Source organism: Barbus barbus, assembly GCF_936440315.1.
Source record: "Barbus barbus genome assembly, chromosome: 26".
NCBI classification, from domain to species: Eukaryota; Metazoa; Chordata; class Actinopteri; order Cypriniformes; family Cyprinidae; genus Barbus; species Barbus barbus.
In genome coordinates, this window is record NC_136754.1 from 2498463 (window position 1) to 2522958 (window position 24496).

The 24496-nt window shown below is 36.2% G+C and overlaps 1 protein-coding gene across 1 annotated transcript; it reads right to left on the reverse strand.

Annotated features, from left to right (window-relative positions):
* Positions 1-1778: 1778 nt before the first annotated feature.
* Positions 1779-24285, reverse strand: LOC306845869 (cyclic AMP-responsive element-binding protein 3-like protein 3-A). The gene is made up of 10 exons (XM_079378858.1): positions 24148-24285; positions 19140-19250; positions 17132-17414; positions 15340-15473; positions 13518-13628; positions 11713-11819; positions 10075-10143; positions 8090-8174; positions 5404-5500; positions 1779-4416 (listed from the first exon to the last, which is right to left on the reverse strand). The coding sequence occupies exons 1-10, from the start codon at positions 24166-24168 to the stop codon at positions 4169-4171; spliced, it is 1266 nt and encodes a 421-aa protein (XP_079234984.1). The 5' UTR covers positions 24169-24285; the 3' UTR covers positions 1779-4168.
* Positions 24286-24496: the final 211 nt, after the last annotated feature.

Here is a 24496-nt window from a genome sequence, read left to right on the forward strand (position 1 = left end):
GACAATTAGCCCCAGGCTCTCTAAGAACACCCACATATAAAATTAAGCCCTAAGGCCATACTAGAATCGTGGGCTTGACTTGTTAGTGGTTGAAACAGCCTTTCTGGCTTTAGCAAAGTAATTGGAACACATATGAAATAATTTATTGAATTCCGTTTTTTTGTTTTCTTTTACTCTTGGGAGACTCATAGAGAAATGAATTAATCTGTCCTCGAACAGTTTGTCCAGAAAATCATTAGTGTGTGCACTTTTAATAAAACAATCTAAGAATCTATATTCCACATTTTTTATAGGTCAAACATTTTCTGATTAAAAACAAATATTTTAAAATCCACTTAACTGTGATAAAAGCAAACTAATATGTATGATTTCCATATTTAAATAAATTTAAGTTTAAAGCATTATATTCCCATGAGAATTGTTTGAGACTCGTGAGTGAGATGGTACCTGGCTTCTCTTGAGTTTGCTGGCCATCAACATTTGCATGTAAATATGGGTCAGTATTCAGACTGCATGCAGCGTTAGAGAGAGAGAGATCAGAGCAGGCAGTGATTCTCCCCGCACACGTTCAGCTGTTCTGTCTCCTTTCGTTCTCCTGCTCAACACGGCTCTTTGAGGAAGAGTCTGTAATCCAGAACACACCACTCGCCTTGCTCTGAGAGAAAGTGATTGATCATGGTAGAGGTGGAGGTTCGATCGACCTCCCTCAAGGCGAGTGATGCGTTAATTGAGTTCATTCCAGGACAACTGGCTTCCACTGTACAGATTCTGAGATATTCAGTCGGGGATTGTCTTCTCGAGCATTTAGTCCAGATGAACCCTGATGAGCACAGACAACTAGTCAATACATCCTGAGAAATGTGAACAGGATCCTAATAAATAATCTGTCTAAAGGATCCTAATGGGACCAAACAAGTATCCTACTCTAAGTATCAAATTAATACTTTTTACACTTATTTTATTAATCAGTGGGCATTTCTATAATCCCAAAATATGATAATTGAAATGAGCCAAAACCTCCAAGAAGTACATGAGCTTGTTTCTTCATTAGAACAGATTTGGATAAATGCTGCATTACATCACTTCCTCACCAGTGGATCCTCTGCAGTGAATGGGTGCCGTCAGAATGAGAGTCTATACATCTGATAAAAACATCACAATAATCCACAAGTAATCCACACCACTCCAGTCCGTCAAGTATTGTCTTGTAATGTGAAAAGAAACAAATCCATCAAGACATTTTTGTTTAACTTCAAACCATCACTAATACTAATATATAAAGTTGCTTTCTCCAGGCAAAAAGTCATCTTGCCTGAATCAGGAGAGAAATATGCACAAATCAAGCACTGTTTACAAGTGAGATCAGTCTAATACAGTATTTGTCCTATTCAGGTATATTCTGAAATCATGATATAGACTGCAAAATAGTTATGCAACTGTTCCTACCTAATTCAAATGCATTGAACGTGATTTTAGACTAGGAGTTTTTATTAGGAGAGACTATGCGTCTTGTTATTTGTGTCTGATAATGAGATTACTCTTCTGCTGATGAAAAGATCAAGGAATAACCTCTAAAGATGGATGTCTTTTAACTAAATAATAAATAGATCTCTAAAAACAATTAGCTAAAACCTCAGGTCTGGATTCACATAAATTGAGCTTTTGCATAATTTAAAAAAAAGATTGTGAATGTGATCCACTAGACCTGTGTCGATCATAAGTTTTTCAAATCAATGTCAAGGAAACTTCCCACACAACACCCACACGAGTGATGACACCTGAGGTCATTTATTTACAACTGGACACATCATTCAAGTCAGAACATTTTCTAAAAATACAAAGCAGCAGGAAATAAATACATTCAGATTCAGATTTACCATAATGTTGGAAAATCGTGAAACCCTTATCTCGGAAAATACCATTTCACATACTCATTTACTGTTTACCAGTTGATCAAAAGTATTCTCAATGCTTCAATTACATAATGTAAAAAACACAAAGGAGTAAAAAAGGAAAAGAATGAAAAGCCCACAGGAGAGCTGTGCAGAAAGAAAAGAAAGCAGCTCATTCTGTCCAAGCTTGTGCTGTATTTCCTGGAGCTGCATCGTTTGCCAGGAGCCGCCTGCAGTGCAGTTTTGATGCAAAAGCACTGACCTCGTGTGAAACAGGTAATTGTTATTCCTCGCCGCCCCTCCTTCACCTCTAAAGCTCACTACATCAGTAGCTACACCTGAAACTCTGGTGCATGTTGGAGCAAAAGGTGATTTTTAACGAATGGAAAGCAGCTCGTGCCCTTGACCACTCTTGATGCGCTGATGAACACTGAGGTCTCGAGATGTGCAATACTCCACGGGTCCAATTATACACATATAATATACACAACACCTGCTTGGAGGTTCATGGAGGTGGAGCGAGAAAGAGCAAATACCTGCTTGAACAAACATCCACATTCATAGCCATTTTAGTGTTCATATCTGCTGCGTGTTGCATGTAACATTAAATGGACTGTGCATGTAGTTTACAGAGCAACAAAAAGTAAAAGTTGTTTAGCATTCAGAAACCACATTTGACAGTGAGTCAAAACACTCGAGGGAATTCTGTGCACAACAACAGTACAAACAAAAACAACCCTTGAGGTAAATATTAAGGGTGATAGATGCAGAGAAAATGCTGGGGATAAACTCACATTAATGAACATCTGGATTTAACACCCAGTTGTTGGTCGGTATATTGCGCTCGTGCAGCTGCTTGATTGTGCTCAAATGAGATGAGCTCTGTGCATCAATCTGAGTTGATCATGCAGCCGACTCCAAGCTGATCTTGGCATGGTGATCTGCACACCGCCTGGAGGTCTGCTTTTGATGTGATGTGCCGTGTTAGGCCAATTCCCATTGATTAATCTCTTCCCCAACGGCAACGTTTAAAACACAGGCCAATATTTGACTTTGGTGCAAATTTGTGGATGCATAGCCTACTACACAGAAACTCTTTAGAAGTAGTGATATCAAATCTGATTTGCTGGTTTTATGCAGTTTGAGGGAGTAGTAGCACTGAAAACAATTAATGTTTACAAATATTGATGCAATAAACGCTTGAAATAGTCACTAGATTTGCCAGGTTATCTGCATGAAGTCTTTGTGCAGTACAGTTTCTTTATTATTTGCAAGTAAACTTAACTTAAGCTTTACATATTTTTTGTTTTGCATAGTCTGCTGCGTCATTCTTTGCTTTACTTATTTTCTGATTCCAGTGTGTTATTGTAGTATAATTCAGATAAACCTGTGTGTGTTTTCCATCAATTTTTTCAAGCTTCTGCATTATTATGTGTATTATTTATTTTTCCAATTCTTGTCTGTTATAGTGGTGTAATCTATTCAGATAAAGCCACAAATAAATGGAAAGTAAAAGTTAAATGCTTACAAATGTTGAATGAATGCTTGAAGATGAACATTGCCACTAAGTTTGCCAGGTTTGAAATCTTTGTATGATACTCTAAGTTTGGTTTTAGGGGTTTTTTGGCAACATTTTACATTATTTTACACTAATTTTCTTTTGTGTTTTCTGTACAACTTTTTGCATGGTGCTGCATCATTATTTGCATAATTATTTCTCCAGTTCTAGTCTGTTATTGTAGTGTAATATATTTAGATAAACCCACGCCTAAATGCTAAAAGCAAAACAGATTGCGGTAGGTTGCTTTGCGTGTCAGTCAGATGGTCACTTCCTGTCTGTGGGCGTTTTTTGAGCAGAATGAGCAGCGATGCCATAATCACATGCTTACAAATGTTGATGCAATGAACGCTTGAGGATGAAATGATCACTAAATTTGCCAAGTTACTGTATTTGCATGAAATCTTTGTACAATACTCTCTCCAACGCACATACAGTGGGCAGAAGCATGAAGACCTTATATCAACTGCAATACAATGCAGTTAATATAAGGTGCGTTAAGTGTTTATAAAATATCTACTTTTTCGCAACATTTTATACTTTTGCAGTTCCAGTCTGTTATTGCAGTATAATATTTTCAGATAAACCTGCACCTAAATGCCACGTACAAGCAAAACAAACAGCAGTTGACTGCTTTGCATGTCAATCAGACAGTAACTTCCTGTCAGCGGCGATGCCTTGGTCAAACTTCTGATACAAAGTGCGCCAATCCGTGACATCACTTCCTGTCTTTCTCATGATGCGTTATCCTCCTCAGTGTGGCGGCGTGGCCCGTGATGGGATCTCTGTGATGATGCTCGCTGTCTCTGTAGCTGTGGTTGTGATGTAGAGGGTCCATGTCGGCATACTCGGGCCTGAGCCGAAGCTTGCCGTGAGGGGACGAGGACACATCCGCATCCCTGTTGACTGAGTAGCCAGGCTGGATGCTGTAGACTTCCATCACTGAGCGCAGTGACCTGGACTGAACTGCAGGAGAGAGGGGAAGAGTAAAACAGACCTTGTACTGAGCCGCTCCATCATCTCAGTCTTGACACAGTGATTCACTGCTGCATATTCAGTGCGTTCTTTTCACAGTCAAACATGCACACACAGTATCAGTAGTCAATTTTTCATTTGTATGTACATAGCATTAAACGCTCGCCCAAAAGCAGTTCCATTATACATAAGTATGAAAACAGGATCTTGCCACATTCGCGTCATGAAAAAGAACAGTATGTACCATCATACATGCAACACATGTTCAGGGTTCTGTCATCATTTACTCAACCTTAAGGGTCACAAAAACATGAGGATGAGTAAATGATTTTTTCTGCTTTAAAATGGCAGTAAATGACTGCTTCTAAGACTTAAAGACCACCCAAAGATACTCTGTTTTCAGCATCACCCACGTAACCTTGTTTTGTAGAATGCAAGCAGGCGGTGAAACGAACACTGTCAGAGATTAAACCAAGCGGAGAACGAGAAAGGTCAAACATGATTTGCGAAGAAAAGTTGTAACACATGAAAAATGAATGCTGGTGAACGTTCAGTGTGTATGTGTTTGTGAGGAACACGTATTGTATAACGTCTCACAGCTGTGACCCCATTGCTTTCTGACTGCTGTCACCGCTCAGAAAGTACAGAAGTGCCTGACGACGCTCAAATGTGAGCTATAAATTGTCTGTTCACTTCAATGTTGCAGCCTCCCAAAAGACTTTGAGCTGTTAAAGAAAACCTGAATATAAATCAGGTTACGCCTTGATATGGAGTGTCTGTATAATACAGATGAAAATCAGCAGCTTATATATGTATAATGACCTCAGATGGTAAACAGAGATGTCTGGTAGTTACACAGTTTTCTGAAATGCACTCAGTCAGAAGCATGATATGATGCAAATGCAACTCTTTTATGATGCTTGCTATGATCTGCAGTGCTTTTCATGTGGCATGATGTCCAAGCCGATGTTGACTGACCTTTCGTGGCGCTGAAGTCCCCGGGGTCAGCGGCCCTCCTGTGTGAGATGGGCTGGAGGCTCGGGATGAGAATGAGAGAGAAAGAGAGGACCAGCACCTAGGAAAAGAAGGAATATTAAACGAGAGGAAGTAAATAAGCAAGTCCTGCTATATGGGTCAGCTGATGACCTACATCCTTTCAACAGCTTGTTCCAATCAACACTTTCATTTTTATAATCATCATCCTTATTCGCGTTCTCTTTCTGCTACATGCACAGGAAAGATAAAAAGATGCAGAAAAACAAGGATGTTATTTACTACAGTCAGCAATATTAAGATTAAAGCTGAATTTTCAGCATAATTACTCCAGTCTTCAGTGTCACATGATCATTCAGAAATCATTCTAATAAGCTGATTTGCTGCTCAAGAAACACACTGGATTAATATCAATGTTGAAAACAGTTGTGCTGCTTCATATTTTTGAGCAAACCGTGATACATTTCATTTTTCAGGATTCTTTGATTAATAGAAAGTTCAAAAGAACTGCATTCATTTAAATAGAAATCTTTTGTATATTTTGTATAAATACATTATAGATGTATTTACTGTTACTTTTGAACAATTTAATGCTTCCTTGATGAATAAAAATATTATTTTTCTAAAAAAAAAAGAACAGTAGTGTACATTAATAAATTATAATTATTATAGTTTATCATAATAAAATTCAGTCCTTCCTTCCTTCATTTCTCCTGGGATTTTTTCTCCCTAGCTTCTTTCCTTCCTTTTTCAGCTCTTTCCTTTCTAAACATGTTTTTGAGAGGCTGTAAATCATGAAGTGTGCTCTGTACACACGTCAGCAATATTGTAATATCCAGACAGTCCACTCCATCTATCTTCATTGCATCCGAGTTCATTTTAATTCAAACACCCTCCCAGTGCTTCACTTTCAAAATTATTTATTCATCTGCTCAAGGGAGAGATTCAAGCTAGGATTTATTAATAAAGAAGAATGTAATTGTATGGACTGGCACATCTCGACAGAGAGCGGACAGCGGCGAGTACGAAATGTTCTGCAGAGCAGAGAGACAGACAGTCTATGATATCACAAAACCTTAACACATTGTTTCTTCTGGTTATTTACTTTCACTGTCAGGAGTATACAAAGAAGTATGTGAAGACCAAAGCTCAGACCATTTGGAAGAAATTATCTGAAAAGATATTTTAATAGCATATTAATTTAATAAAACTTATATATTAAATCAGTATATTATTTAATTAAATTCAGTGCTGTCAAATGATTCATTGCATCCAAAATAAAAGTTTTTGTATGCGTAATATATGTGTGTGTGTTACAGAAGTAGGACCCAGACTGAGTGACGTAATGTGGACGGGATTTATTGACAGACTTGAGGTGGTGGAATGAATCAGGTAAGTGATGATACAAGGATTCTTCGGTGTTCAGGAGGGATGGTAACTTGAATATCTTTTTCCAAACAGGAGTAACTGCACACCTCACCAACACAGTGGATCAGGACGAGACTCAGGAGCTGACAGACTTGGGATTGCTGGAAGACACACTTGGGATGGACCACAGCAGGTAAGTATCAAGCATAGAGATATGATAGCTATAGTAGTCCTCTTCGTAGGAACGAGACCAGACACTGGAGTATTGTGAGGTGTGAGTATTTGAGGAGTGTGGGATGATGCCATTGTTGACGTGCAGGTGCAGGTGATTAGAATTCAGGTGAGGGAGTGCGCTGTGATTGACTGGTGATTGAGCCTGGCCGATCTGTGACAGTGTGTACTATGTATATTTATTATGTATATATAAAGACACATGCATGTATGCATTTATGCATGTATATATTTCAGAAAAATGTTATGTTTATATATTCGATATATGTATTTATAATAAAAATTAAAAATGCATGTAAATATTTTCAAAATATATACTGTATGAGTGTCTTTATATATACATAATAAATATACATAGAACACACATATATTATGCAAACTTTTATTTTGTAATCACGATTAATCGTTTGACAGCATTAATTAAATTATTTAATAAATAACTATTATATAGTAAATTATATATATTACAAATTTACATATAATACAGTAATATCCAAGCAATATAAATATTTGTAAATATATATATATATATTTATATATATATATAAATTAAATATAAATCATATTTTTAATTTATTTATTTTATATTTGAGTTTTATACATTTATGTATTATTTTATAATTTAATTATAATATAATTAAAACTATGAATATATATAACTTTCCACTGACCCCTTTAATACCTTTAGAAATGTTTGAGATTTCTGACTTCTTGTTGCAGACTTTATCTTAGAAAATCTGTGCAAAGTTTTGAGACATTGTTAAGCTCTTCTGGAAAGTGGCATTGAGATGAGTCACTGATGTAATCAGTTGTAATAAAGAAGAAGAGTGAGTTAATTAAGTAATGCTGACGACACCGCTGAAATCTCTCTCTTCTCTGGACTATGTGTCACCGAACCATTTACTTTCCTCCTTTTTCTACCTCTTCTGCAAATGTTCACTTTGAAGCTTGACTTTGATTGTGCTTCAGTTATAAAACGCCAGTTTCAGTTATTCAAAGCTTGGAGCTTCCTTGCTTCCTTCCTTAATTTATTTTCCTTTCTTAGGCTCCTCCTCCTGTCTTGTCATCTTACCAGGATGCAGGTTCCCGTCTGAGCCGGTTTACTGGAGCCGTTCATCACCAGAGACTGCAGCCGGCGTAACTGCTCCATCAGGGACCTAACAGATAGATGGAGAGAGAGTGCTCCAAGTTAGAAGAAGCGGTAATGGAACTTCCATTTGATGTGAACTTTGGAAATGTAAAGTACTGAGTCATGCTTTAAAAAGGAACGGCTTCATCTGAGGACAATTATGCAGCATGTGGAAGGATTTCACAGCGCTGCAAAGTGTTTTGAAAATGTCAGTAGGGTTAAAATAAGTTTTGAAGTTCAGTCCATCAACCCAGATGCTTCTAGCTCATCAATATATTCTCCAGAATACTGTTAATTTGGAGCCAAAAGCATCAATCAAGAATCCTCAAAGTGTCAAATGGATACTGAAATTCGGAATAAATTCTGATTGGTAAAAATAAAAAATAGAAAAAAATAGTCACTTAATTCCACATTTTTATTTACTGTTATAGGATTGTTGTTTAATTCCGTTTGGAATTGTAAATTATGATTCATTAAGAATTTTTTGACTTAGGACTGAACATATTTTAGTAAAGAATGGCACCACAGGAACAGGTTTAAAACTACACTGTTACTAAATTGGCCCTCTAGCGTTTGAAGCATAAAACGGCAAGTTATTCGTTGACGGACATCTGAAAAATATGTCTTATGAGCAGGTAGGCAACTGATATGCAGTTCACAATTGGTTTAAAATAATGTTACAAAACTTTACCAAGGCTTACTTCAGACATAATATGCTATTCATATCAAATAATGGTGTAAACTATAACTTTGCAAGGCTATTTATAGGCAATGCATTATCTTTTTTAGAGATTAGTATTGTTCCCAGCATAAACATTGTTTTGTGAACCTTAGTCAATGCACAGCAAATGTGCTCTGCAAACCTTGATTCTTGTTTTATTACAGGTGTCGCGTTGCATTTTTGCTTTCAAACTCTTTTTGGTTGGAGTTTCAGTTGTTTTGGCTATAAGCTACTTTAACTGCATACAGTAGTAGCCTGACCTGATTTATGGATATGACATAAACACGCACAAACGAATGATGCACGTATGCGGTTTCCCGGGAAATCCATCCCGACAACTGTAAAATACACTCTAAAAAATGCTGGGTTAAATACAACCCAGTGCTGGGAAAATATTGGACAAAACACATGCTGGGTTGTTTCTTTCTATCTTGCCTAACAACACTGTTTAAATGTAGTGAAAATGTGGTCATTATAATGCATAGCCGATAATGGTTTATTGTGCTATTTAATGTTTTTCACTAGACGTCTCCTTTAAATTTAATAGCTGATTTTATAGCATGTTAAATAGACTGGAAAATAACCAATAAAAGACTGAAAGAAGAGACGTTTTGTAAATGAATCTCTTAATGGAATGTGACTTTAGGAGAGTCAGGCTTGTAGCGCAGTTAAAGAGCTAGTTTACATGAACAGGTTATAAACCTCCAGTTCATATTTTAAAACGATGGATCTCAGCTGGTGGGTCATGTTGTTACTGTCCATGACATGTTTCTATAAAAGTTTATGTTACTTTTAAATTCATAAATGTATGTTCCCTTGAGGTCATTCATTCTGTGAATAAAAAGTTATTCAAAATGTAAATATGAGATAATACATATGTAAAAATGTACAAACAGCAGGAGGGAAAGCAGTGTCAGATGATAATAAGCATCTAACTATATAATCTTGCATAGTTCAAATACCCAAATAAATCAGAAAACGGTAGAAGCTGGCCGAGATGCCAGAAAGATTGTGACATGCACTCATCTTCAAAGACTGTAGGAAGAAAATTATATACTAAAATATACAAAAAGCAGTTTCAGTGCTGTGTTGGGCCACTTGATGTCCAATCTAAATCCAGATCCTGAAGCAAAACCGGTTGAGAACTACTGATTTATAGCCCTTTCAGAGAAGAGAGGATCTGATATTGTTGTAAAACAAGACTTACGTGTTGGTCTTCTCCAGCTGGAGGACTTTCCTCTGTAATTCCTGATTCTGAACGCTGCAGGCAGCCATCCTAGACCAGAGTATATTGGCCAATTACTCACAGTGATAAATCACAGCAGGTGTCCGTGTACACACAAACACTCCCTAAATAGTGGTGCATCAATAGCATTAGACGATAATTCAGTAATAACTGTTGGTCCAGTTATTCTCATGAACGAGAGACACATGAGCCGTAACACTAGATTTCTAATTTGCACACAGACAAACATTGTAGAGACTTTCAGATGAATTCAGATGAATCTAACAAAACACAGTATCTGAGTCACGTTTTACCTCAAAATCAATAAAAACAAAAATATACACTAATTAGGTAAATCTTTAACTGATTTTATCCTTATTAATGCTGAAAGTCTCTGAATAAATGCAAGTAGTTCTACATAAACATTACAAGTTTAATTAAAAACAGAAGATAGATCTCAACCGTTTCCTAGCTAAAAATGTTCTGTTGACTTCCTTTTGGTTTTCTGAATAGCAAAATGATTAATTTACAATTTACAAATCTTATTTCGTTTATTTTTCCATTTTCATATATATATTTTTTATTAACAAAATAAAAAACTAGATGTTTTCTTCGAGGTCAGTACAATCCCACAGGTATTTGTTAGCATCAGACGGTAATGTTCACAGGACCGATTTGGGAATGTGTGAATAAAAAACCAGCAAGATGGCTGTGGTGCTTTTACCGACTGCAGCGCTGGCTGTGAAATGAGTTTGTCCTTCAGATAGATAAACCCACGGGCTCTTCCTTAAAGGGCAATTTCATGCCCGAAATTTGTGCAGCAGTGTGTTCTAAATAATTTCTCCAGCCTCTCGGAGGATATTCGATTCCTTTGATCCTAAGTTGAGATAAGTTCGAGCCTGGATTTTTAATGACTTTCGACCTCAATTTCAACTTAACAGCAACTTTACTTAGTAATGAGTTTTTCTTTGATGTCATATTCATTCATTCAGTCAGACTGTGTTTACTTGTAGCACAAACAGGACATCTGAGGTGAATGTTTTATTGTACGCAAGTCAGGTACATTCACAATTGAAATTACCATTCAAAGATTTTTTTTACTGTTTATAAAATCTTTTCTGCTCACCAAGGCTGAATTTATTTAATCAAAAATACAGTAAAAACAGTAAAATGTAAAATACTATCACTGTTTCAAATAACTGTTTTCTATATGAATATGTGTTAAAATGTAATTTATTCCTGTGGTGCAAAGCTGTATTTTCAGCATCATTACTGCAGTCTTCAGTGTCACATGATCCTTCGGAAATCATTCCAATATGCTGATTTGATGAAACATTTCTGATTATCAATTATTAAAAAAAGTTGTGCTGCTTAATATTTCTGTGGAAACCATGATATATATTTTGATAAACAGAAAGTTCAAAAGAAAAGCAGAAACAAATGTCTTTACATAGAAAGCATAAATATCTTTCCTGTCACTTTTGATCAATTTAATGAATCCTTTATGAAGCAATAATTTCTTTAAAAAGCCCATCCCTAACTTTTGAACAGCTGTGTGTGTGTGTGTGTGTGTGTGTGTGTTTTATATATATACATATATATATGCCTGTGTATAATCACCTGCCCTCCAGTCCATCTATATATTCCTTCTTTTTCTTGCGACTCTCCTGAGCCGACTGCTTGTTGCGGATTTTCCTCCTAATCTTCTTCAAAATCTTTTCTTCGTACTAAGAAAGTCATGAGAGAACAGGCCAGAATGAGAGGGCTACATTTCAGACATTTATTTTGATACAGATTTTATTAGGTCTGAAACCTCAGGCAGAACGTGAGTCAAATCAAATCAGCTTAATCTTGTCATTATCCATTATCCTAGCACACAGAGGGAAAAACCTCTGCTGCTGAAAGAAAGGTGTTATTTCGATGAGAGGTGCCTTTCATCACTGACTTCATTCATCTCAGCTTCTCTAAAAGCCTCTTTCCTTCCTGCTGATGTTTGATCAGGCTTCCGGCAGTAAATATAGAGACATGGCATCATGACACGTGTAGGACACGGAAAGGTTGTTACTGTGATGATATTACAAGTGGTCATGTGATGTTATGACGCCATCGCCTTGAGTATGAGAGATGCTTTATACCTTGAAGACTTGAAGATATACCGAGGTGGAGCAATGCAAAATATAGCAGAATAATTCTCGTCCTTTAAACAAAGAACCAATCAGCATCATCATATCAAAAACATCACAGTAATCCACAAGATATCCACACGACTCCAGTCCACCAATTAATATATTGTTAAGCAAAAGGTGCATGTTTATAAAAACAAAACCATCATTAAGACATTTTAAATTTAAGCCGTCATTTCTGGCCAAAACATGAGTCCATAATAATGCTTCCTCCAGTGAAAAAGTCCATCTCCTGTTGTCCTCTCACATATCCACCCACATATTTGTTGAAACCTGTTTTGGACTGTTTTGGCTTGTAAACAGTGCTTGATCTGTGCATATTTCTCTCCTGATTCAGATGAGATGACTTTTTAACTGGATAAACATCTTAAGTGGGAAGGCCACGACAGTGTGAAGTAGTGGCCTAATGGTTAGAGAGTCGGACTTGTAATCCAAAGGTTGCGGGTTCGAGTCTCCGGCCGGCAGGAATTGTAGGTGGGGGGAGTGAATGTCCAGCGCTCTCTCCACCCTCAATACCACGACTGAGATGCCCTTGAGCAAGGCACCGAAACCCCAACTGCTCCCCGGGCGCTGCAGCATAAATGGCTGCCCACTGCTCCGGGTGTGTGTTCACGGTGTGTGTGTGTTCACTGCTGTGTGTGTGTTCACGGTGTGTGTGTGTTCACTGCTGTGTGTGTGCACGTTGGATGGGTTAAATGCAGAGCACGAATTCCGAGTATGGATCACCATACTTGGCTGAATGTCACTTCACTTCTTAATGATAGCATTGATTGTGGCTTTTCGCTTCACAAGATGTTAATTGATGGACTGGAGTGGTGTGGATTATTTGTGGATTATTGTTTTGTTTTTATCAGCTGTTTGGACTCTCATTCTGACGGCACCCATACATTTTTAAGCAAATTTTCCTTTCCTCTGTGAACTCTTCTATAATTCTGTTAGTTTAAGAATAAAGGTGCTTCACAGCGGTGCCAAAGAAGAACCATTTTTGGTTCCACAAAGAACAATTCAGTCAAAGGTTTTTTTAAAGGACCATCTCTTTCTTACCTATTTATAATCTGAAGAACCTTCTTTAGCCTCAAAGAACCTTTTGTGAAACAAAAAGGTTCTTCAGATGTTACAGGCTCTTTGTGGAACCATTTAGACAAAAAAGTTCTTCTATTGCATCGTGAAGCACCTTCATTTTTAAGAGTGTAGCTATGGCAGAGATTTGAATAGAGGGCATGGTCTAAGTGTTCAACATACCTTGTTAAGTGGCAGTTGGCTGGGAAGACTGACTCCTTCCTTGACTAAAAGTTTCATCTCATCTTCATTGAGAATCAGTTCTTGCTGGGATTGCTGGGCAGAGGGTTTCGACTAGACATAGAAGCACATTTTGTTTCATGTTCTTTCATATTTGTATTGCATGTGTTGCATTATTTCTTTTGAGAGCATCTCTGGATAGTGCTAGACAGAGCTGCAAAGTACCACACAAGGACACTCTATTTAGCCTCAAGTATCAATGCACAGCATTGCATAATGACAAAAAAATACTCAGTAATTCATAAAAGTGCTGCACAAATAGCCAAAGCCAAACACTGAAACAGCATCTGTGGAGGTATTAAAGCACTGTGAAATGCACTAACAGCTCTCTGCTTTATGTTGCCCAGGAATGTTTGCAGGTCAAAGTCATTACCAGTGTGCTACAGGAAGAGCTGTTTGATTGAACACATTCTAAACATGTTTTTATCTGTGGAGAAAACACTATTTAGCTGCCTCACTGTTTATCATCTACACAGGCAGTTCCTTTTTTAGAATGCATGCTTACGCAATGCGGTCTTGAACTGTTATTTAATTGGTGGTCTATACACATTTATTCATTTTTGCATCATGCCTCACTATTTATTTGTGTTAAGATAAAAGTTTAACTTTTAAAGGCCCCAATGTTCCATTCCATTTTTTTTTTATATATATATTTTTAGCAGTCTTGCATTAATCAGCTCACTGATAACAACATGCACAGTTTGCATGCTTTCAGGTTTGCTCTATGTTGTGTCTTCAAATTTGTCTTTGGCTATTAGGGTGCATTTTCAGCATCCTATCCTTGAGTTGTTAAGCTAAAAGCTTTTTTTATATGCTCTCGGGACACTTGCATTCTGTTGCACTCCACTGCACGTGGCACTCGTTAGCTGTAACTGAACACACCTTATGTAAATGCCGCTTAAGAAGTGCATATCAGGTCAACCTGAGTCAAAATATATTGGGCATCTTTAAGACTGATTAGTCAGCTGGGCATTTAGGCAACCCCTGGACTACTTGTTTTTGAAAATATGTTGATTTTAACATCTTTAGCACACAAAAGTATCTTGAATATTTGATCAAAAATACGGTAAATAACAGTGATATTATGAATTATTACAATTTAAAATAACAGTATTTTTATACATAGCCTATTATGAAATGTATTTTATTGCCGTGATCAAAGCTGAATTTGCTGCATCATTACTCCAGTCTTCAGTGTCCCATGATCCTTCACTGTTGCTTTTTATAATCATTAATCAATTTGCTGAATCATATTATTTTTTTTATTTTTTTTGTGGAAACTGCTTGTTGCAATGCATTCTGGGAATGCTTTAGTGAAGAATGCATGCGAAGCCTTTGATTTTAGCCAAAATCAAATGTTGGTACACTGTAAAATACTACTTTAGTCTTTTTACTTAAAAATGTTATGTTTAATTCAATATGTTACTTGCTTTTTCTTTGCTATTTACTAGCAAATTCAGAGTAAAAATTGTTAATCCTACACCAGATTTTTTTTTATTTAACTTTGTCTAGGTATCTCACTAGTTTTTGGAGAAGAGTTTCTTTTTCTCTGTCATGTATTTCTTCCTGAGTTCTTCAACTGTTTCCATTGTTCATCTCTTCTAGTATGAAATCTGACATCTCCGCTGCTCTGTCTGTCTCTCCTGGTTGTCATTAGCATCCCTGTGGATGTCACACTAGCTGTATGTTTCGCACTGAATGTCACAGCAGAACAGTTGAGTCACACACACTACATGATGTCTGTTTGTGTTCTCTCAGTACTCACCGCTTCTCCGATGTTGGAGAGCAGCAGGTCTTTTACGGTGAGCTGGTAAACGGTGGCTGGTAGAGTTCTTGGCATTGCTGATGTGCACTGAGAGTCTGTCAGACCTTCAGAGAACAGGCAGGCCTCCCAATCTGCTGCACGCGCAACACACACACACACAGAATGCATTTAAATCACACTATGTCTGAAGACCAACAGACATCAACAGACAGATCAAGGAGTGCTTGTTAGTACACTGGTGTGCGGTAGAGGGTGTTCTGGTGCTTTCTAAGGTGTTGCTGGGGTGTTCTTAGCACATTTATACATGGTTGCTTCTGTTCTTTTGTGTTGCTAGGTGGCTGCTAAGATGTTCTGATGGTTGTTAGCACATTACTATTTGGGTGCTACCTGCTGTAGGGTGCGTGTCCCCAAAGAACACAGCTTCACAGTTTGTGAAGCACTATAAAAAAACACTAGAGGGAGCTTATTTACTGTTAATTATAAATGTATGTTTGATTAAAGCTGTCATGACATGTTTTTTAGTGTAATTATTATATATAATAAATAGAATTTAATATTGAATATAATAATTTTGTTGTTAATTTTAACCTCTATTATGTAGGCCTACTAAATGAGAGGGCTCCCTGTATAGTTTCCAGCATTAGTTGGGAGAGATTCTTTTGGTATCAGCACATAATCTGAATGATCACCTATCAGTGTCATCTGAGAAATTCAGTATCTGTGCATTCCTAGTTGATATTTGGTTGATAGGGTGTTTTGAAAAGTCTTGTTTGTAATGTGATCGTACAACAGAAAGACATTTTAAACCTCATTTGAATGCCGAAGAAATGTGTTACATATGCATGTTTTCTTATTGAATCTGAAATATGTCATTGGTTTTTTTTCCAGCTTTTGCAATTACTGAATTGCTGGGAGTTTCGGAGACCTCAGGCCTGCATTAGTGGCAGACAACCTCAGTAAAACTCAGATCAGTTATTACAGTCTGCTTCATCTGGAAGATCACAGACTTCTCCTGCCTGCCTCAGAGTTATAAGTGTATTCATTTTGACTCTGTTCAGGTTAATGATTCTTCACTGCATTTACTCAGGCTTTGAACTCTGAAAGCTTTGAAAGACTATTGTGTGTTCTGATGGTTTTGCAGACCCTACAGGTTTTTATGACTGAAAGAATAAATGGAAACTCAACCAATACCCACATTCAATATCAGTTAATCAAGATCCATAAATCCCAGGTTAACTGAGATCAACAAAATATTTGTATGTTTACCTGCAGGTGTATTATAGAAAATTACTTTGTGAAGTGCGCATCAGTATGGCCTACAGAGGTTAGTACACTTGAACAATATGTACCTGAACAGAAATCCTTTTTTTCCCAGTTTTTTTACAGTGTTGGTTTCTTAGCATAAATTCTAGTGTATACCCTTGACCTATTTGAATACATATTTACATAAAGATTGTTGATTGCAACGCCCCCCCCCCCCCACCCCAAAAAATAAATAAAAAAGCAATAATTATGGGATTCTGTGTGGCAGTGTTATTTTAATATAATTTATATTATATTTTCTGATTTTATTTTAATTTGTTAAAATTATTTTATTCATTTTATTAATTTTGCTTTTCTAACTGTTCAATTTTTACTTTAATATGTAAATTTAAGCTAAACAAAATCGTGAAATGTTGCCTTTGACCTAACTGGAATATAGTAAGTTTAAGGTGTTTTATTTTTCATTTCAAGTTTCAAGTTACAAAGTGTATTTTTATGGTTAGTAACTGTTTGAAGAGTGCAGTCTCACCCAGATCAATGGAGATATCAGGCTCTGTGTTTGTGACAGGTGTGTCCTGCTGCTGAAGATGCTGAGGAAGAAGATGAGGATGCTGAGGGAGGAATACAGTGTCAAAAAGCGGGCTGGCTGGCGGCGGCGGGCTGTCCAGATGGTCGGAGGGGGTGTCGTCACTGATTCCGCTGTCAGAGGGTGAGGGGACCCAGAGAGGAGAGCAGGGCTGTGACACGCCATCTGACGCTTGCAACAGGGAGTCCAGGAAGTTATCAACAACACCTTTATCATGACACAGAATCTGCAGGAACACAAATAGAAAGTAATCAAACAAACTGTAATGTGACTCACACATCGATGATAAATGAACACACCTGCATCATAGCAGAAACACACATACACAACAGTGATGCACAAACTAAAACACACACATATTTCAGATGAGTCATTGCCTTTTGTGTCTCTGAAGTAAATTATCTTGTTACAATTACTTTAACATGAACTAAAATTGCTCCTACAAAAATAGTTTTATATCTAGATATATTTACACTATATATATATATATATATATATATATATATATATATATATATATATATATATATATATATATATATGTATATACTGTGTTTGGATTTTTATTAATCAAATGTATAATTTGTGGTGTATATTTTATATTTTTATATTTTTCTTTAGGTGTATATTTTTCTTTTTTTAACAAATGCAAATGCTTTTCCCAGGTGCATTTTGTCATCTTGCTTAATAAAATTCTTAATCTTAGTCGTTAACTATGGAAATATTAAAAAATATATTTCATAAATTTGAAAATAGACAGTAGTACAGGTTTTCTGCCTGTCCCCAGTATTGCTTTGCACACTTGTTAGTACTAATAGCAGCTTTAACAAATTAACCCAACCAACTATGACATTCATCAATTTCCCTGATGTAACTGCACATTTCAAGGGAAATTCAAATTTCTGGAAAAAAAATAAAACCATTCCTGAGGCAATGAAATATACATTTTCAACAGTAACAAACTACCTTTTACAAGTTTGAGGTAAGTACATTTTTGTTTTTTAATCAGCATATTAGAAGGATTTTTGGAGGATCATATGTGACACTGAAGACTGGATTAATGATTCTGAATAAATTACATTTTCAGAAATATTAAAAATAGAAACAGTTATTTTAAATTGTAACAAAATTTCACAATATTACTGTTTTTTACTGTATTTTTCATCAAATAAATGCAGCCTTGGTGAGACTTTCAAAAACATTTGAAAAAATCTTTAAACAGTAATATATAAATATTAATCTTTTGCATTTGTATGGTGCCCATGATGTCTTAAAATGCTGTCCATGTACGCAGCTCACTAGGTTTTTGATTTACACACACACACACACACAGGTTGGTTTTTGTGGTTTATGGGGACTCTCCATAGGCGTAATGGTTTTTATACTGAACAAACTGTGTGTGCTATTGCCCTACACCAACCCTACACCTAAACTTAGCCCTCACAGGAGACTTTGTGCATTTTTAGATTTTCAAAAAAAACACCATTTAGTATGTTTTTTTAAGCCTTTTGAATTACGGGGACATAGGCAGTGTCCTCATAAACCACCTTCATATTGTAATACCTCTGTCATACCCATGTCATTATACAAATTTGTGTCCTCATAAACCACATAAACATGCACACAAACACACACACATACACATGCACACACACACACACACACACACACACAGACAGACAGACAGACACAGACAGACAGACAGACAGACAACAGTGTCTTATCAGACACACACACACACACACACACACACACAAGTTGACAGATAAATTTGGGTCAGCATGCAATATGCTGTCACTGTGTTTACAGGAAGCCTGTCAGGGTGTCTCATTAATTAACCGCTTTAAAATAACTAAAAATAAAATGTTCTCAGCATGCTCTCAGCAGGAAGGTTGTCTTGCGATTTATCACATAAACTCAGGTCACAGATGTCAAATAGCGGTTCACTCACGCTTTGATCTGCGATTGACCACGCGGGGTTGCACTGGTCACCATTGCTCTCCATATGAGGGATCTTATGGGGCTCGAGGAGCAGGTCTAGGAGTTCAATCTCGGAATAACCCTGAGATATAGAGGAAAGATGAGAAGTTGGAGGAAATGGGGGACAGAAACAAATGCAAGCCACGTCATAAGTTGCTTTCACACATTAAACGTTGTAAATTACTGTAAAGTTACCAGATTGACTTTTCTGGTAAATACACAAGCATGCAGTTCACACAAGCCACGGCGTTCTGTTTTATTACCTTTAGGATACCATTCACACATCAGAACTAAAATATTCGTCGGCTTTGTGAAGTCAATCAACAAAATGACCGTTTTCCTTATTGGTCCGGCTGAGAAGGGCTTTTCACACTTCAAATAGTTAATTCTGGGTCATTCTACACCTCGGGTAAACAGAATCCTGGGTTATCTTGCTTCACGTTTCACACTGTTCATATTCTATATGGGGTTGCCAATTATTGTACAATAACATATTGTTGTTTTAAATTATTACTTGGGTTACCTTTTATTACCTTTTACCACTGTGAAGGGCCCAGGCTACTTTGGACTTTCATAAGCATAATTGGAAATGAAAGAGACACACTGTAACTCTAAACTCAATTTCAGATGCTGTCACAGCCCACAACCTCATCATCTGCAGAGAGAACATGCCACTCAAAATATCACACAATGATGGACTTCAAGGCATCATAGAGAATTATGAAAATCATCTTCACTGCATCTATATTGGTTTTCTCTTTTATATATGTTCAATGTCAGTTATCATGTATTAAACTAATAACTGTTGTTAGAGCATTGTCATTTTTGATACAATTACCCATGTCTTTAAAAAAAAGCATAAAAGTACCTAATTGACACAGCTGGCCATTTTTTTTCGCAAAATCCTAATTAAAGGCTACAAGATACAAGACCAGGCATATATAAGGGTAAAACAGTATTAATAAGTAATATTAAAAACTAATAATAATAAACCATTAAACCATTTTCTCTAACACTAAGGTCCTAATCCCAAAAAGGGTTCTATTTAGCACCAAAAAAAGGTTTCACTGTTGTTACAAGCCAAATGTTGTACTGCTAGAACCTTCCTGCCATGAGACTAGGTAGGATGTTTCACACTACATCTGTGGTTTTAGTGTCATTGTCTGGACAAATGCAGCACAAATGCACAACTATCAAGGTCTTCCTCACTGGTCTTTAGGGATTATAAAAATTAAGGCTGTTTGTTTGGTTTTTTTAACAAGTAAATAGAAGAATGCACGTTTAAAAAAAGTTATATTGTTTAGAGTATATTGCAAAGTCTGAGCACAGTTTTAGACTTTCTTGAGAAACTCTAAAGGAGACACGTGAGATTAAAGGGGTCATTTAGAGGAGAAAACAAATTATACATTCTTAAAAAATAAAGGGTGTTTTCGTATCAATGCCATAGAAGAACCATTTTTGGTTCCTCAAAGAACCTTTCAGTGAAGATTTCTTAAAAGCACCAATATTTTCGTAGTGTAAAGAACATTTTAATGCTCTAAAAACCTTTTTCCACTATAAAGAACCTTCTGTACAATGAATGGTTTCATTGAACCATCGATGCCAGTAAAAAAAAATATTTTTAAGAGTGTAGAGGATTTTTTATTTGTGTGTGTGTGATACATAGAAAGCCCCCAGAGCACCCTGCAACACTGTGGTGACCACTTTATTTTCACATATCTGGGGTCCTGAATGTAAATCTTCCCTTCACAATTTATAAAGAATGAGGCAGGAAGCTGCTCCGACTGTTAAAGTTTAACCAGGTCCATTGTACTGGCATAAAGTATTCATTTGAAAGCCTGCAATGTTATTATTAGTACTGTAGCACAGAGAACACCCATAGAATAAGACATTTGAAACACGGCTCCACAGGCCTGGTTATAGAATAAAGCAGCAGGACAGCATCAGATGTGTCAGGAAATGACTAAATAAACATCAAATCAATATGACCGTGCCCTGCACATGATTTAATGAACACAATGACACAAAAACCTGTGACCCAGATGCATATCTCACATGTTGAAGATGAGAAGTGATGAAGACTTTTGAGCCTTCTCATCAGCTCTGACTTTAAAGACACAGAATAATCAGAAAAGAGGAGAAATATAAATGAAAAAGAATATCATGCTCTGAACAAGATCTTGATCACTGTTTCAGAGTTGCAGACACACACTGGATTGAAACAGAAATAGGCTTTGAGTCACGGTTTTATTGGTTTTCTGTTTAAGTTTGTTTTGGTTGATAAGCTATCTGTGCAGAATTGCATTAAGTTATTGGTTGTGCTTAGCCGATATTCGATATATGTTTCTAGCAACATTTTCTCACGCTAAACTTCTAAACTTCTCTTTTTTGTCTTGGTAGATAAATCCTTGCTGTGTTTTATTAATGCCTTTAGGAATAAAAATCATAAATGAGATCATTTCAATCTTTGATCTCAATTGCTTTTTGCAGACAGCAATTAGATTAAATATTGAGATATGTATTCAGAGATAAAATGGAGATGTTTGCTTACTGTAAATCTCCTGCCATTCAATTTATCCTTTGAAAAACATGTCGTGGTAATATATTTCTCAACTATCAGATCTTAGTGGCAATGTCTCAAATTGTGTTCAGATGATATCAAAGTCTGCAGTCAAAAGTCTAAATATGAACCCATCAGGAAATATCTTTCATCAAATTCTGCGACGATCAAATGATTTGTTCTATGCATATTAATCTCATAGAGATCTCTTTAATACAGACAAGGTTTCGTATAATTAAGATACTGTTATAGTTTTAAAAAGTTTTTGTTAATAGTTTGAACTTTTTATGTATTTTCGGTTATAGTAATTATAGTAATGTTTACTAGTTTTTTCTATTTTAATTTTAATTTAAATTTGAGTTATTTTTGCACATTAAATTAATAAAAATTAAATAAAATTAAAACATTCATGTATTTTGAAAAACATTAGTATGAGGTGCTTTGGCAACTAGCTGAAATAAATAAGTATATGTGTGTGTATATATATATATGCAGTCATATTAATTATAGTTTTGGTATAATTGTAGTATAGTTTATAGTTTTCCATTTTAATTCATTAATATTTTGAATTTTTATTTATTTTTGTATTTCTGTTTTAGTCATTTTGCTGTCTTTTTGTCACGGTTATTTTTCCAATTAATAAAAGTGAAATACAATTTTTTTTTTTTATTTGTTTTATGATTTTCATTTTCGTCAACTATAACAACCCTGCTTTAATATCTCAACTGTTCCTAATGCAGCAATAGTATTTGGAAGGAGATCGAATACTTTATTCTCAGCTGTTTCTCTGATTCTTATCCTAGAAATCTCTGGTGTCTCGTCTAGACGAAATGTCAATGTTGTTTACTTTAAACATCTGAGACAAGTTGATACTTAAATGAAACATAGGAAATCCTAAACTATGAAAGAGCAATTAAGCGTTTCTTTGTCATTGCATAGGCAGCTGTGGTTTATTGATGGATTCCTAAAGGAAACGTGTGATATTTGGTATGACAAACCCATACTGAAAACCAAAAACTGTGATACCAAGTGCTAAGAATGTGAAGGTGGCAGTAGGTGTCTAATACCAAAACAGATCAATTTCTCCAGCCAATACCACACACCCTTGTGAACGTCTAAACCTCAGCCTAGTTTTCATTCCAGACAGTTTATTTGTGTTTCATTGACATGATTCCTCAGCACCCTGCAACCTACTTTACACCGCGGTCATGCGCTTTTGGAGTGAAGATAAGCTTATCTCATCTGAGCAAAGTTTTATATGGTTTGTGCTAAAGGCACAGAAGAGTTACACACAAAGCTACGCTTGACTAGTCAACCTCTAAAAAGCACAAGACAATTTCATAGCTGGCGGTTTCGAGGACACGGAAGGATATTGGTGAAGTGAGACTCCTCAAACGAGAGCAAAAGCTAGGCGCGTTTAATTGCACTTTGTCATCTAACAAATCTAAGAAACCTAAACGGCATAAACACAACAAAAGAGCAATGCCCAAACTCTGATTCCATTTGGGAGGTTTTGCATAAACTGATTGCTGTACTAAATCAAGATTATAAATGGCAAAATAATCCACCGACACAACAAACAGCTCTCACAGATGAGCGCGTGAGTAATTACGTCATTTTGGTCTAATTGCGTAGATCTGTTGAACTTTCTCTGCCTCGACTGTTGTTAATGGAAAAACTCTGAGAGGAGCCTTGGGTTTTATTCTTGTTTACGTGCGTGCTGAGCTACTAGGCTAATTAGGAAAAGATAATAATCACCGGGGTTTGCATTATTGTCATTTCCACAAGCACTGCAAATACACTGGTTCATTAACACCTCAAAAAAGAAGATTGCTCTATTTTCTGAATTTATGAGATTAGTTTAAATGTAACTGTAATCTCATGCAAAACTTTCATAAGACATCTCAAGATTGTCTCAAATTGCATTCAGAATTGCCACAATCATGCATTAGAGATCTCAATATGAACTCAATATAAATTTTTTTTTTTTAAATCAAATTCATCCAAGACAAGAATATTCTTTGGTATTCTGTATTTTTGAGCAAATAAAAGCAGCCTATGTGAGAATAAGATAATTCTTTGAAAACATATTCTACAATCTTAATTAGTCCAGACTTCATGTATGTATATTTGTCATAAAGTCAATTTATTTCAAAGTGAAAATTGGCAGATACTACCAGTACATACTCAAAATATATTAATGTTAAACAATATTTTGGAGGATGCACTAAGGTGGTCCCTATTTACTTTAAGCATGAGGTTAAGTCTTTGGGCCTGAGGTTTAACAATAACCTTTTTCCTATGAAATTATATAAAAAAAAAAAAAAAATGGCACTGTTACCTGAGAATGACCCCATTGCGATATGACACAAACAATAATGAAAATCACAGTAAAAGCGAAGGGAATGCAATACTTCACCTTGTCTGAGAGAAGTGCCATGTTCCAGGCACTAGAATCACCAACAGAAATACAAGCAAACAGAGGAAAATGGTTAAAATCCAGAGAGAAAAACTGAGTATGTCAGTGTGATGCCGTCCTCCACACAGTTGTGTTCCTGATTGTGTTCTCTGTTCTAGGACAAAGTTGAACCTCCAGATAAACTCCAGATAATGAGCCAATGATTCAGTTGGGTTGTTAATGGTCAGAGGGCTTTGACCGACAGGTTAGATCACACATGTGAGGATCTGCATTCCGTTTATCAGTGAGATGATGATGACCTCATCAAAATAAATTAGCATGATAACAGAAAAGGATGACATCACTGTTC

Excerpts from the sequence above, each read along its gene's own strand:
- LOC306845869 (XM_079378858.1), bottom strand. The coding sequence starts at position 24,168 with ATGGCACTTCTCTCAGACAAG. Across the intron at positions 19,251-24,147 it reads TGGCACTTCTCTCAGACAAG|GGTTATTCCGAGATTGAACT; the intron begins GTGAAGTATTGC and ends TCTATATCTCAG. Across the intron at positions 17,415-19,139 it reads GGTCAATCGCAGATCAAAGC|ATTCTGTGTCATGATAAAGG; the intron begins GTGAGTGAACCG and ends GTGTTCCTGCAG.